The 13,859-nt window shown below is 41.9% G+C and overlaps 7 protein-coding genes across 11 annotated transcripts; 2 read left to right on the top strand and 5 right to left on the bottom strand.

Annotated features, from left to right (window-relative positions):
* The first annotated feature begins 218 nt into the window (after positions 1 to 218).
* On the top strand, positions 219 to 2,601 carry LOC108027678 (secretion-regulating guanine nucleotide exchange factor). 3 transcript variants are annotated; one of them, XM_017099224.3, is made up of 4 exons: positions 219 to 530; positions 1,127 to 1,378; positions 1,445 to 2,220; positions 2,381 to 2,601. In XM_017099224.3, exons 1-4 carry the CDS (start codon positions 513 to 515, stop codon positions 2,469 to 2,471), a joined length of 1,137 nt encoding a protein of 378 aa, XP_016954713.1. In that variant the 5' UTR covers positions 219 to 512; the 3' UTR covers positions 2,472 to 2,601. The 3 variants fall into 3 exon arrangements, with proteins under 3 accessions (XP_016954713.1, XP_050741271.1, XP_043950383.1); XM_050885314.1 differs by having other exon boundaries at positions 2,359 to 2,601; XM_044094448.2 differs by lacking the exon at positions 1,127 to 1,378.
* Positions 2,602 to 2,943: 342 nt separating this feature from the next.
* LOC108027682 (cAMP-dependent protein kinase catalytic subunit) lies at positions 2,944 to 4,981 on the top strand. 3 transcript variants are annotated; one of them, XM_017099229.3, is made up of 4 exons: positions 2,944 to 3,079; positions 3,211 to 3,303; positions 3,370 to 3,758; positions 4,041 to 4,981. In XM_017099229.3, exons 2-4 carry the CDS (start codon positions 3,225 to 3,227, stop codon positions 4,713 to 4,715), a joined length of 1,143 nt encoding a protein of 380 aa, XP_016954718.1. In that variant the 5' UTR covers positions 2,944 to 3,079; positions 3,211 to 3,224; the 3' UTR covers positions 4,716 to 4,981. The 3 variants fall into 3 exon arrangements, with proteins under 3 accessions (XP_016954718.1, XP_050741179.1, XP_016954720.1); XM_050885222.1 differs by having other exon boundaries at positions 2,949 to 3,079; positions 3,370 to 3,884; XM_017099231.3 differs by having other exon boundaries at positions 3,007 to 3,154; positions 3,370 to 3,884.
* LOC108027684 (uncharacterized) lies at positions 4,790 to 6,207 on the bottom strand. Its single transcript, XM_017099232.2, has one exon. It carries the CDS (start codon positions 6,203 to 6,205, stop codon positions 5,024 to 5,026), a length of 1,182 nt encoding a protein of 393 aa, XP_016954721.1. The 5' UTR covers positions 6,206 to 6,207; the 3' UTR covers positions 4,790 to 5,023.
* A 185-nt stretch (positions 6,208 to 6,392) lies between these two features.
* LOC108027711 (lysosomal aspartic protease) lies at positions 6,393 to 7,782 on the bottom strand. The gene has a single exon (XM_017099260.3). The coding sequence runs from the start codon at positions 7,750 to 7,752 to the stop codon at positions 6,523 to 6,525; it is 1,230 nt and encodes a 409-aa protein (XP_016954749.1). The 5' UTR covers positions 7,753 to 7,782; the 3' UTR covers positions 6,393 to 6,522.
* A 250-nt stretch (positions 7,783 to 8,032) lies between these two features.
* LOC108027941 (lysosomal aspartic protease) lies at positions 8,033 to 9,433 on the bottom strand. Its single transcript, XM_017099569.3, has one exon. It carries the CDS (start codon positions 9,344 to 9,346, stop codon positions 8,129 to 8,131), a length of 1,218 nt encoding a protein of 405 aa, XP_016955058.1. The 5' UTR covers positions 9,347 to 9,433; the 3' UTR covers positions 8,033 to 8,128.
* Positions 9,434 to 9,845: 412 nt separating this feature from the next.
* On the bottom strand, positions 9,846 to 11,317 carry LOC108027720 (uncharacterized). Its single transcript, XM_017099273.2, has one exon. The coding sequence runs from the start codon at positions 11,278 to 11,280 to the stop codon at positions 10,024 to 10,026; it is 1,257 nt and encodes a 418-aa protein (XP_016954762.1). The 5' UTR covers positions 11,281 to 11,317; the 3' UTR covers positions 9,846 to 10,023.
* An 861-nt stretch (positions 11,318 to 12,178) lies between these two features.
* On the bottom strand, positions 12,179 to 12,574 carry LOC108027639 (C-type lectin 37Db-like). The gene has a single exon (XM_017099156.1). It carries the CDS (start codon positions 12,572 to 12,574, stop codon positions 12,179 to 12,181), a length of 396 nt encoding a protein of 131 aa, XP_016954645.1.
* Positions 12,575 to 13,859: the final 1,285 nt, after the last annotated feature.

The raw sequence follows: 13,859 nt of genomic DNA, 5'->3' as shown, positions 1-13,859 counted from the left end.
GGCGGGATTATATAATCATTATGCCAAAACCAAATGAGACATTAAATGGCAGCAAAGTGTTATTACTTTGGTTTTAAGTGGTCGCTTTGATTTGCAATTCGATTTAATTACAATTTTTCATATCTTTTTAAAATATCCTAATGGCGGTAAGTTAACATTTCTCTGTTAGCTAGCGAGCTATGTTAGCCAATCAGCTGTGAGCGAAAGTCTGGCAACGCTCCTCATTTGCATTGTTTACATTTCTTGCATGCGACGCCAAAAACTAACTGAAACGCGAAATATAAAAGTAATTCAAGCGGCAGAGCCAAGCCTTAGTTTTTCATGAGCTGCCGACGGCAGAAGTACGTTTCTGGAGCCCCGAGGAGCTGCACTGGAGGCCATCGCAGAGTCGGAATCACGGGCTTGCAGGCGCATTCTTGGCGTGACTGCGGCGCATTAAATCACCGGGGAAAACGCGGCGACGAACCACAACCGGAAGTTCAGCGCGAAAGGAGCAACTGGTGGTCACCGAAATGGAGGTTTACGCCTGGGTAGGAACACACTACATCCTTTTAAAACAAAGGAGTAGGAACTTCGGAAACCGAAGACCAGAGCATACTTAAAAGCCAAGTACACCATTGAAAACTACACTTTATAGTGTGGCTCGAGATAAGAACTATATCAGAACTGTCTAATCCAATCAAATTACGTTGAAATTCAAATATAAATTAATGCAAATTTAATATTTTAATGATATACTATATATAAGAATAAGTGTTTTTATGTGATTTCTCCAGTTATTTTGGTTTTTTAAAAGGAACATAAGACAGTAAACTTTCATCGAAAATATCAAATTTTATATAAATCGGATCTTTTATAGATTTACTTCAGATATGGGGAAAAAAAGTAAATTCTGTTGTGCAAAAAAGTTTAGTTTAAATTAAGGGAACCCCAAGGTGGAGAACATAAAGTGCATTATATAGATCTCCCCACCTTGCATCGTAAACTTTGGCCTAAAATTATATTACCCACTGCAAGGGTAGGCAAAAAAAAAAAATAGAGACATCGCCACAGGGCATTTGCATTGCAAATTAATGAGTGATTTCCTTCGTTTGGGTTTGCGTCCTTTTTTTCCGCCATGTCTTAGGGTGCCAATTCTCACGGCCAGCTCGGCCTTGGCTTTGAGTCCGAATTGTGCATGACACCGCAGCGGGTGACCAACTGCTCCTTCGCCGCCCCCCAGGTTCGCTTCATTCGCGGCGGTGGCGGCCACGTCCTCATCCTCGACATCAATGGAAGGGTTCATGCCTGCGGATGGAACAACCGCGGTCAACTGGGATTGGACTCCACGGAGGAGTGCCACAGCGAGTTCAAGATGATTCCCACCGAGTACTTTGGGGCAAGCAAGAACAAATTTAAATTTTCCTTAGGATTCTGCGACTGAAAGATCATTTCTCTCTTCCAGGAGGTGCCTGTGGAAACCATTAGCTGTGGCTGGGACATTTCGGGTGCCATTACGCTGACCAAACGGCTTTATGTATGGGGTTCAAATGCCTTCCAGCAGCTGGGGATTTGCCAGCGAGGTTTTAATGCCGTCAGAAGACCCATGCCAGTGAAACTTCCACGGGAGGAGCCCGCTCAGAGGATCAGCTTTGGCCTGCGACACTGTGCCGTCCTCACGCAGGACAATAAGATCTATGTTTTTGGGCGACTAAGGATCATGGATCCACCGCCCATCGAACTGGACATCACGGCCACCTGCCTGCACCGCTGCAACACGATGAAGATACAGGCTCACAATCCTAACGAGCTGCGGATAGTTTCCATTTCGAGTGGTCAGAATCATATGCTGCTAAAGTGCGTGGATCTAAGCGAATCGGGCGGTGGTAGCACGAAGAGAATCCTTACATTGGGAGACAATAAGTTTGGGCAGTCCAATGCCTTTCAATTCGACGATGATGTGCGACAACTGGCCGTGGGATGGACCCACAATGCAGCGGTCCTAAAGAACGACGAGATCCTCGTGTGGGGTCGCAATTGCTATGGTCAATTGGGAATTGGCTCATTCAGCGAGCAGCAGGCCATACCCACTCCGCTTCGCCTAAAGCTTCCAGAGGATCAGAGCACGGCTAGAATTCATATGGGAGCCGAGCATGGACTGTTGAGAAGTACAGGTGGACAGGTTTACACCTGGGGATGGAACGAGCACGGAAATTGTGGCAACAACAGCACTGACAATTTGTAAGAATCAAAAATAATTTACAAATTCATGGACCAGTTGACAATGTTACCTTTGTTACTTTATTAATTAGCTGTAGGGTTTCTCTTTCTTTTCAGGAGTACCTTTTCCATGTAATTTTATAACATATTTTAAACAAGATTTTTTGTATTATTTTTGCAGATGCACCCCGACGCTTTTAGAACTGCCACCAGTCAAACTGTGCGGCGCTGGAGCTGGATTTTGTTATGCCATTACAGAACCTGTAAACTGATTTTATACATACGCTAATCCTTTGCGCTGTCGCATTTTTTGAAACTTAAGCTTAGGTGCCACTATGTAATATTTGTGTATAGCTTCGTTAATCCTCTTTCAAATAAAGATATTACTGTTGATGATAGCAACTATTTGTTAATTGTTAATATTGTTAATTTTAATTAACTCAGAAATTTTAGTCAAAATATGGTATTTAAATAAAAATGACGTTTTGTGGTTAAACGGTCATACTGCTTACAATTTTTTGACATTTGCGCTTGCGCTGTTTCTGGAAATTTATTCCTTTGCCCTAATTATTGTAAAAAGGATTATTTAATTTTAATTTTTAAGAGTTCAATAAATTTTTTTTACAAAAGGGCATTGATTAAAATTAAAAAGTGTAGCCAAAGTGAAGTTATCTACACAATTTTAAAAAGACTTCCAATGCTGCCCATCAGCCTTGTGTCAAAAACTTTTTGCCCACCATGCTGTTTTTTCTCGCGACTTCCTGGAATCTGACATTTGTTTTTCTGCACACTACGCCAAATAAATTAATTGTTTACGCGGTAATCCAAGCCCGAATAAATTCAGTTTATAAACAAACGCATCGAAGTGCGAATTGTTTGGGTTTGTATTCAATAGCCGCCTTTGAGGCTTTTATTTGATTTACATTCAGTGAGCTGCGAGACTCAGCAGGCAAAGGTAGAAAATTTTAAGTTTAGGCATTTTAATAAAAGATACTCTTAACAAATTTATAGTTTTTGCATTGAAAATGTCCGAGAGTACCAGTAATAAGGGCCAATTTGTGTGTGATGAACTGGATGACAGAGAAGCTGAGGCTGCTGCCCAAGGTAATCTTTCCTCTAACATTCCAAGGTCACCTGCATTTCTCTAACCAGTATGTGTGTAATCCCTAGCCAATATACCTAGTCAATTGGCCAAGAAAATCTGGGCCGTAACGCCCAATGATATTAGCTTGGGGGTAGTGGAACCCGTGGAGATACCTGTGCCCAACTTTAAAACTTCATCAGGAACAGGATCAGTTTCCGAGTCAGGATCAGGATCCGTTTCGGGCTCAGGATCCGTTTCGGGGTCAGGAATGGGAACTGGAAGAAAGCCACCCCCAAACGATAATGCCAGCATTTACATAACCGAGGTGGAGCGGGCCCTTTATGGAGATACCACCGGTTATCCGGAATATGGCACTCATAATTTCTTCAGGGCCGCCGAGAATTACTCACTCTTCGGAGAGAACTTCCTGGACTTTCCCAAGGACTCGGATGTTTTGACGGGCCTGGGACCGATGGTGAGTCAATCTTGGATTCTACCACCGGGATATGAACGATCCAACAGGTCGATGCCCCTATACGAAAGACGACAAGCTCCGGAACAGGAACGTGCCACCTCGAACTCGGGGTCCAACTTTTCTGGGGTAAGATATGTTTAAGCAGGCGCGATTTTAAGCTGTGTTATACGGGCTTACGTTTTTACCTTCTTTTTAGTTATACCATTTTATATATTTAGTCGTTTCTTTTAGCTAAAAAATATTTTAAATTAAATTGATAAGCTCACATATTTTATATTTTAGGGTGGCGGTTATCAGCAACAACCAAGGCAGACACCTCAGCAGCAGCAGCAACAACAACATCACCCATTTGGCGCTGACAACAACAACAATCGCAACAATTTCAACGAGATACCATTTCCTCAGTTTTACCATCACATGCAACATCAACAACCGCCCCAACCGCAACTAAATCCATCGCACAATTATCATCACAATCCGCACTTGCAGCAAAAATCGATGCAGCAGCAGGGTGGAGTGCCACCGCAGCAACAGCAGCATCATCACCATCAGCAGCAGCAGCAGCAGCAGCAACATCGTCCTGGAGCAACACCCAGTGTTGGTGACTTGGCAGGATTGGCCCATTCCAATCCCAATGACATTGCCTTGCTCTACCAGCAACTGATGGCCCGCAATCTGCGTCCAAATCAGCAGCACCACCAGCAACATCCGCAACAATCTTCGCAGCCGAATGCTAATAATGCTGCAGCCGCTGCAGCCATGCTCTACAAAAATCTCGAGCTGCAGCAGCAGGTGCAACTGCGACAGTTGCAGCAACAGTTGCAACAGCAGCAGCAACAGCAGTTGCAACAGTCTCGTTTGCCACGCGGCATTTTCGGTGGCTCTGGTGGTCAGTCGGGCGGTGGAAGAGCCACTCCACCCACAGGAAAGGAACCTCCAGCAGGAGGTCACAAATAAAATCATCCGTTTTTGTGTTCATTAAATCAAAGGTCAGACTTTAACGCTTGCCAATTACTTGGTCTTCCAACCAATTAATATTTTAACATCATTTTTTTTTATTAAACTTTCAATTTACATGCACAACTCACTCAACTTATACATACAATTATTTTCAAATTTGTTACAAAATTAAAGTCCAACCCTTGATCATTTAAAAATGTAGACACAATAATACATCTACTTCATTTATATATTTTTTTCAAATTAAATTAATTTTCACAAAAGCTGTTTTGTGTTTCAATAATATAATCTTTTAAGAATTCTATTTAAACAGCTGGTGCTATACCCAATCTTTTCCTAGCCCAATCGAACTCTACGTAGTTCTCCCTCAGGAAGACATCGCCAATAATCCAGTGGTCCAGGCCCCGCATGTCCATAAAGCCGGAGAAACAAAAGTCCTGATACACAATCACATAGGTCTGTGGCTTCACGAAGAATTCCTTACCAGCGATGCCAAACACAATAATGGGCAGTTGGGGAATTGTGGCGCAGTCCACAAGATACAGATCATATGTGTCATTATGCTCGGCTCCGATGGCCTTGTTCAGATAGAGGACATCCATCACGGGACCAACGATCAGTGAGGTTCCCGTGTCCATAATGGCCTTGCACCCCGACTCACAACGCCTAGAGTTCTTGCCATGGACCTCTATGAAGTCCATCTTAAAGGTCCAGTACTTGGCCTCCGTCACATTTGTATAGGTCAAGGGACCGTAGTACAAACTCGAGTTAGAGCCACCGAGAATCATGGAACCACCGTCGCTGGAACCACTCTTCATGTGAAACGAAAATATGGGCTGTTCCACCAATTGTTGGTCTATCATTTGCTGGAATACTGGCACGGAGTCGGTCATTGAGAGTTCCTGAAAAGCAAACCCTGCGATGCCATCGAAAACGGAGCAGGAGTCGGAAATGTTGACCAAGCCAATGCCTTGATTCTGGATTTTCAAGTCCCCGAACCCCACCTCATCGGAAGCCACAATGCCCTTCACAGATCCCGAGCCATAGGTGATGCTGAAGGGGGTATGGTTTGTTCGAAAGGTTTTCGACTTGGATTCCTTGAAGAACTTGGTGCCACACTTTTTGATGCAAAAATTGCAATGGGAACTGGGCACCCAAATGTCCGCAGATCCAGTGTCAAACTGCATCGTAAAGGGTTGTTCTCCAGCCGATATAACGCCGAAAAAGTTGGTGTCATAAGAGTTAATCAGGTGTTCGTTTAGCACTACCCCTTTAGCCGGATCACCAGTTACATTCACGGCATTCACTGTGCGAAGTGGCGTGTATCCGTACTTTCTTCTCAGGGCATTACGGAATTGCAGGTGAAAATGAGAGTGGGGAACTTTGTGGTGTCTATGAGAGCGCCTCTGCAGTCGGAATCTGTGAACTTTTTTACCATCCACAAAGACGATCAGGCAGAAAAATAGGATAATCACACGTAAATTCATACTGGCTCACTGGTTCGTTTCCTGGTCACTCCACTTGTTTTTATAGTTTCGCCATGTGGAATTTATCTTTTTCGCGTTTATTTAAATTCACACGTAAAGTGGGTTAAAACCTGAGACTTGGACTGGGATATGTGATTTATGGAGAAAACTGATTGATACGCAAATTAAATTAAAATGGGCGTTGCTTTAATTCTTTAAAAGGGGGATATTTATTAATTAAATAAAATATTGAATAAAATGGGGATATTGGTTATTATTATTTTGGTTAATGCTTGAGTAGATTGATATATTATTTAACACATTTAAAAAAAATCAAATTAATGCACTGCTGGTGCGAGTCCAATAATTTTATAGACAATATCGTAGACCGAGTAGTAGACTCCCAGGAAGATCTCGCCCAGAATCAGCAAAGTGTTGCCTTTCAAGCTGCTGAAGCCAGAAACACAAGTGTTTCCATATCGCAGCACATAATCGGTGGACTTCAGGCGGAATTCGCGGCGGGCAATGGTGAAGATTATATCCGGAAACTCGCTGATCCTTGAGCAGTTTACCAAGAAGACACTGGTCGTATCCTTTGGGTTGAGAACACCCAATATCTGGTTGATCTTACTTAGAGTTTCCTCAGGCACAACAATAAGCGAAGTGCCTACATCTAGAATGGCCTCGCAATTCTCGCAGAACTTAAAATCTTTCACTTTGGCACTGGTCATGGTGAATTGCCAGTAGCCTGCAGTCGAAACGGGCACATAGGTCAGACATCCACTGTACAGACCCGAATCACTGCCTCCCAAAATCAGCTCACCACCGTTCACGGCATTTGTGCCATTTCTATTTAGGTAAATCGAAAACACAGGCTTCTTTATCAGACCTTGAGCCCACAAGTTGTAGAAAGGCGGTGTGATGCTATTGATGGCTATGCTGGAAAATCCCAAGCCCAAAATTCCAACGAACTGGGACTTGAGAAATGCTGTCTCGGGTGCATTTCTAATCTCGGCGAAAACTTGATTTTTTATGGAAAATCCAGCTATGTTAACTGTGTCCTGGGATTCAATGCCAGAGAGCGCAATATTTCCTCCATTCGAATCGGCTCCATATTCAATAGTGAATGCTTTATCAACATCCTTATGCGTTGTGGAAGCACTTGCATTGTACTTTACCTGATTGGCACAGGGTTTAACCGAGTCTGGGCACTTGCTAGAAAGCACCCAGAGATTCGCCGAGCCTGTATCGATCAGCACTCTCAGAACCTGTGGAGGATTCCCAAATTTCACTGGCGTATAATACTCCGTGTTATAAAGGTTCTCCAGTGTGGCGACCGCTGATCCGGAATGTTTTTTATTCGATTTCGAAGAAGTCGCAACTTCCACTTTCAGCTTGTGTTTTATAGACAGGGTCTTAAGTTCGTTCTGGACATTTTCTTCGATTGGTTCAGGATTCTTGTGCAATCCAATTCTGAGACGTTTGCGAGCATCCACTTTGAAGGCGAAGAGGCTTAACACTGTTAGCCAGAACAGCATTAACTGAAAATGGTTCCACTTGACCTTCATCGTCTGTGTTTTCGATTGCCAATTGAGGCCTATTTGGTCACGTATTTATAGCTCTGGAGCACGAGCTGGCTTGGTTCTCTGAGATAGCTTAAGTGTGCAGCTGAGGCCGATCGTTTCACACCATTGAGCCAAGAATTTCACACGCGATAATGCAGAGCATGCTTCCATTCGAACATTTTTGGGGGTGTTGGCAATCGCGAATTATGCGTCACAGTGGGACGAAAAGGTTCCCTAACTCACAAAAATTATAATTATTATTGCAATCAATCAAATAAAAAAATTGCATTTCATGAAGCATTTAATAATATTTTTTTGTGTTTTTATAACCATTCTAAGCCTAGATAATAATCATTTCGTTCGTTCGCTCGTTGAAGATTTAAGCCAGATTGGCGAAACCTACGCGGTTCTGTCCAAAGTCGAACTCGGTGTAGTACTGACCCAGGAAGACATCGCCCAGGATCCAGAAATCGGTTCCGATATAGGTGAAAGTGGACATGCAGGAGGTGTAGTTGCCCTCCGTGTAGGTTTGGATATAAACCGAGGGGGGCAGATCGAAGTTGGTGCCGCCAATGTTGAAGGTCAGCACAGGCAGGGAGTCCACGGTGGAGCAGGGCACGTAGTAGTCTCCCTGGATGAGAACGGCGCCGATCAGGGTGTTCATCTGGGTGTAGGCAGCCGGCGGACAGGCGATCAGAGAGGTGCCAGTATCGGCAATTGCCTGGCAGCCATCGGAGACCACTGTTCCGTTCCACGTGATGTTGTTCACGCTGAACTGCCAGTAGCCTTCCTGGGTAACCGGTGTGTAGGTCATCTCCCCATCGATGAGGCTCTGGTCGGTGCCACCCAGGGCCAGTTGTCCGCCCTCCTCGGCGGTACCATTCCTGGCCAGATAGAAACCGAAGACTGGCTCATCAATGAGTCCCTGCGCGTAGAGATTGTAGAATGGCGGCACCACATTATCCTCGGCGATTTGCTGGTAACCCATGCCCAGGATGCCATCGAAGACCACGTCGGTGAAGCTGTCTCCCGGCTGCGAGACTGCCTCTCCGAAGGTCTGGTTCGCAATGGCCAGACCGTCGATGGTCACCGTATCTATGGCCAGGTAGCCCGTCACACTGCCGGTTCCATATTGGATCGAGAAGTTCTGGCCACTGGACACAAAAGTGGAGGAGGCACTGGCGTTGTACTGGTTGTGCTGCTGGCAGGCGACATCGGTGGCCAGGCACTGGGCCGATGGGATCCACAGATTGGCGGAGCCCGTATCGAAGACCACATTGAAGTACTGCGGTGGAGTGCCAATGCTGATCTCACCATAGTAATACATGTTCATGGAGTTTCCGAGCTCCTCGTTTGTGTAGTCATCGGTGTTCTGGCTGGGATAGTCGTATCCGTAGTCGGGCTGCACATAAATCGGAACTCCATCGTCGTAGATGATTATATCCTCCGTCTTATGGTACTTGTGCTTCAGAGCCTGAATCGCCTGCTTGCGAGTCTGACGGGTGTTCTTGTGATCCTGGTTCTTGTGGATCTTGATCCGCTGGATTTCAGCACTGACCAAGGCCAGGATGGTCAACAAAACCAGCCACTTAAACATTTTGATTTTTTACTTCAGTTTGTAAGCTTTCCCAAGATATACTGTTGCTGCCCTTTTTATTGTCTGGGGCTAGACTGAGGAACGACTCGATCGGGTACTGCTATTTATATGGTCGGTGATAAGTCCAAAATTGATCACCAATCGATAAAGCGCACTGGACGAAGATATCAAATTTGATCGATAGTCCTTATCGATCTTGGCCTTTGTTTACACGGGTTGGTGCCGTGTATGAAATGAGACACGAAGCAATCAAATTCAGCCGATGGGATTTTAGATAAACTTCCCGGTAAATCAGCGAACCTTCGATGAAAAAGTCTCGAAAGTGATTGCACATTTTGCACCCCAAAAGATAACAAACTCGAGTTTGCTGTAAACAAATTATTTGGCCTGTTTTGATCATTTAGTTATTTTTGTTTGTAAGGGTATAAGTTATGTGATAAGCAAAATTACCATTCAACAATTATTTGTTCTTTCTAATTAGGTACTACAATAATAACAATTTTTTTTTCCCCACAACCACTTTATTTCTAAAACATTACAAATATCCTTAAAACTAATATAAACAATTTAGAAAAAATCCATTATAATAAGTAAATTTCTGAGAAATTCCTGCCCACCACCAACTAGAAAAGAAATTCCTCAATAAAATATTATTGTGCTCTATCATTGATACTTGTTTACACTTTAGGAGCTATGCCGATGAGTTTGAGGCCAAAATCAAAGAGTATGAAAACGGCCCCAAAGAACACATCGCCCAACACCCAGACATCTTTCAAATCCTCGCCATCATCATTGGTTTGATCGCCATTGCAGTCAGAGATACTTGAAAAACCAGATACGCATGTTCCACTGTAGTTGAGTATATAGTCGGACGGGGTCAAAGTAAAGTCTTTCCATCCAATATTCAGTACGATATTCGGCAGACTTGAAATCTTTTTGCAGTCAATGATATATGCTCCATTTTTTAAGTCAGTTTTCTTAAGGCCCAGTTTTTGGTTTATTATTTTAAGAGCCTTGCACGGAACAATTATCAAAGAAGTTCCCACGTCGAAGATGGCCTGGCAGTTGGAACATAGCTTCTTACCTCCTATCTTAACGTGGCCCACGGTGACCTGCCAAAAGCCCACTTTGGAAAGTGGTACATACGTCAGGCATCCTCTATAAAGAGTGGGATCCGATCCTCCAAGCAGCAACACTCCACCATTACTGGCATCAGAATCGTTTCGGTTGACGTAGACCGAAAAAATGGGTTCATCGATGAGTCCTTGTTCCACAATATTTTCCAGAGGGGTCGTCACCCCATCAATTGCTATCTCTGGAAGTCCCAGTCCAAGGATACCATCGAAATTAGAGCGTTTACACAGGTTTTGAGGCGCTGTATTGATTTCAGCGAAGGTCTGATTCTTAACTGACAAGTCGCCTAATGTAAAGGTGTCCGAGGAAAGAATTCCCGTCAGTACGTCCTGCGATGCGAACTGTATCTCAAAGGCTGTTCCATTGGCCTGATAAGTCAGGGATTTACTGGAGTTGTACCCATTGTGTTGTGAACAGGATGTTGCTACGAACTTCGAGGAATAAACCAATAGGTTTGCAGAAGCCGTGTCTAGAAGAAGAGTGACCTGCTGTGTTTTGGGGGTACCAATATCCGCTGTAACATAGTACTCTGTATTATGAGAGTTGAATAAGAAGTCTTTTGACACGGATGTTTCGGATACCAAAAGCGAGGTCAAAGTTGTATCTGCGGTTGGGTTCAGCTTTTCCTTAAGTCTCAGCTTTTGGTTTTCGAAGCTCCTTAGGATTTTAGTGTGATTTTTTTCCCTGTGCAGATTCAATTGCAGTGACTTTTTCCATCTTTTTGATTCCACAATACTCTGGGCGAGGCACAAAATTAGCACTAAGGTCAGTGCCAGTCCGAGTTTTTGTAACGACTGCATTGTTCTACGCCGTCACTTTGACCCTAAATCGAGAAGAGGTCACGTATTTATAGAAGCCTAGGCAAGAATTCCATTATAATCAGGGAAACTTGAGGTATTTTTGGTTATTGCTTTGGTTTATAACTAAATATATAGGATAAGTTTGCCACGTGGCCGGAACTTTTTATTACTTTGTTACGTGGTTTTATTCAATAAAAAACACTTATGTTTTATATAGAAAAACGTATTATTCATAACTTGTATTCGCAGTTAAAACATTTTTTAAACTCTGAATATTTTATTAAAGGAAATGTTTTTGACCTTACAATCTAGACAAGTCGATATAGGCATTACCGTCTCTTTAAGTAACTTTTTCGAGCTTAGTATCACATTTTTATAATCGTTTAATATATGTGTCTGTAGTTAAGATTTTAATGCCGACCAACGCTCAAGTAAAATATACAAAATAAATCTATTTCTGAAGGTATTTTACAAATTCTGAAAGAGTATAAAAACTTCGGCTTGATTTCTTCAGTTTTTGTATATATGTTTTCGTCTGTTTAAAAACGGAGAGTGGCGCCACCTAAGCAGACAAAAAACGAAGCAATCGTTTTTTACATACATATGTATGTAGATGTAAAAATTGTAGTTCCAAAATTTACCAAGGGAAAAGCGACTCAGAACACTTGATATTATTAATATTGCTATTTTTTTTAATAATTGAGAAATTAAACACATATATTTATGGCTCATCAACTTAAAAAAGACATATATAAAAAACAATTTTCATTTAATTCTGTGGATAATGCACATTTATTATCCACATTTAAAATACTCTTAAAAAGGTCACAAAAATTTCTAATAAATAATTAATTTAAAAAAAAACAATAAATAACTAAGATGATCCATTGTTTGTTTTCTAAATTTTATTGTCAAATTGGCAAATGAAGTAATGTTCCTCCTCACAGGGGAGATCGTTCATAGTTTTCCGTAGATATGCGATGGACGAGATATTAACGCAATCCTCGTTGTTTCTGAAGTTGTCAGGCTGCTTGCTTTGCCAGGGCAAAAATGTTGCCGTTTTCCCGGAGGCATCTGAAACGAATTTGCCCTCATTATCCATGTCGTTAATGCCGAGCCAGTAGTGTTCGGGTTTAATTAGCTTTTGATCGAGTTCTGCGAATTCCTCTTCACTTTTAATGGATGCCAAATAGCCGCCCAATTCACGGCAGGATTCCTTAGCCTTCAACCAATTTTGCTTAGCTTTTGTCTCGATATAGAAGTATCGGTTGCCAATCTTTACAAAGTGAGCCATGCTGGTGAGAGCCTTTTGCATAATTTCCACACCATTTTCTATCTTATCCAGTGTCCCTTTGAAATTCTGTGGAATGTTCCTTTTTGTTTCTGGTAAAGAGGTAAGTCGGCTTGTAATTTTGTTTTCTAAAACTCGATGTAGGCTTTCTATCTTCGTTGCCATTTCTGTCTGTTGTCTTCCTATCCTTCTTATTGCTCTTACGAGGTCCTGTGAAATAGTGTTTCCAATTTCCTGCAAGGCTACCTCGTGGTTTGCCATTTTTGTTTCAATCTGAGATATCCGCCTTTTTCTATCATTGAATTGAGCTGTAGATTGATCTAAAACTGACTTCTGAATATCTTTATGTTGATCCTCAATCCTTCTTAGTCTCTCCATGAAGTTCTCTGGAACGATTTTATTGAAAGTCTCCTGTAATGATGACTGCTGGGTTGGTGATATGACTGCCAGCCTTCTGTGCTCCTGGTTAGCATTCAGTGATTTTGTGAGGGATACGTTGAGATTCCAGGCAATAAGTGCCATCAAAATGTAAGTCTTGACTTTTAGCATTCTAAACGAGAGAACCTTTATTGGGGAATATTAAAATAAAACTAAATATAAAGTTAGAAATATTCCGTCGTTTAAATACCCCTGTGACACGATTGCACGAGACGAGATGAATAGCCAATTCTATATTATAGGGTGACACAGAATCCTATCCAGACCAAAGTAGGGTGATTGTATGCAAACATCAATACAAATTTCACCCAAAGAGATTTCTGCGTCATCCACAATTATTCTAAAAAGTAATGACGTACCAATATTTTTAAATTTGAGTGAATGTACTAATCAGATTTTTCTAAAATGTTTCATTTTGTTAAATTTAGCGATGAATCCGCGAACAAACAATAATTTAACAATTTCGTTAATATGATAAAATATTTTGATGCAAGTTGCAAGATTTTGCGTAAGTGCCTACCCACACAAGTTACATATCATTCGAAATAAATTTAACATTTTATTATTTAAATACTTAAAACTGAATGAAAACTTATAACTACAAAGCACTTACATATTTTTTTTACATATTATTATAGTATGGGAACTAGTAAGATCATTATAAAAACAATAAACCATTAAAAACATGTTTATTCAGCAATAAAGAAAATAACATTTACACACTCGTTATACAAAATCCACTCTAGAATGTCATCAGTAGAATCAATGGCTGAAACAAAAACTTTTAGAACTGAATAAGTGTATCTCCTTTCGCTCGCTTTCCAGTTGACCCAAGCCCAAAGAAAACTGG

The sequence above is a fragment of the Drosophila biarmipes genome, chromosome 2L, assembly GCF_025231255.1.
Source record: "Drosophila biarmipes strain raj3 chromosome 2L, RU_DBia_V1.1, whole genome shotgun sequence".
Classification (NCBI taxonomy): Eukaryota; Metazoa; Arthropoda; class Insecta; order Diptera; family Drosophilidae; genus Drosophila; species Drosophila biarmipes.
Note: the sequence above shows the minus strand (reverse complement) of the source record. Positions and strands in the feature narration are given on the sequence as shown.

Coding starts and splice junctions, on each gene's coding strand:
- LOC108027678 (XM_050885314.1), top strand. Junction 1,379..1,444: donor TTCCCACCGAGTACTTTGGG/GCAAGCAAGAAC, acceptor TCTCTCTTCCAG/GAGGTGCCTGTGGAAACCAT. Junction 2,221..2,358: donor AACAACAGCACTGACAATTT/GTAAGAATCAAA, acceptor ATTTTAAACAAG/ATTTTTTGTATTATTTTTGC.
- LOC108027682 (XM_050885222.1), top strand. CDS start 3,225: ATGTCCGAGAGTACCAGTAATAAGGGCCAATTTGTGTGTGATGAACTG. Junction 3,304..3,369: donor AGCTGAGGCTGCTGCCCAAG/GTAATCTTTCCT, acceptor TGTAATCCCTAG/CCAATATACCTAGTCAATTG. Junction 3,885..4,040: donor CGGGGTCCAACTTTTCTGGG/GTAAGATATGTT, acceptor TTTATATTTTAG/GGTGGCGGTTATCAGCAACA.
- LOC108027684 (XM_017099232.2), bottom strand. CDS start 6,205: ATGAATTTACGTGTGATTATCCTATTTTTCTGCCTGATCGTCTTTGTG.
- LOC108027711 (XM_017099260.3), bottom strand. CDS start 7,752: ATGAAGGTCAAGTGGAACCATTTTCAGTTAATGCTGTTCTGGCTAACA.
- LOC108027941 (XM_017099569.3), bottom strand. CDS start 9,346: ATGTTTAAGTGGCTGGTTTTGTTGACCATCCTGGCCTTGGTCAGTGCT.
- LOC108027720 (XM_017099273.2), bottom strand. CDS start 11,280: ATGCAGTCGTTACAAAAACTCGGACTGGCACTGACCTTAGTGCTAATT.
- LOC108027639 (XM_017099156.1), bottom strand. CDS start 12,574: ATGGCTCACTTTGTAAAGATTGGCAACCGATACTTCTATATCGAGACA.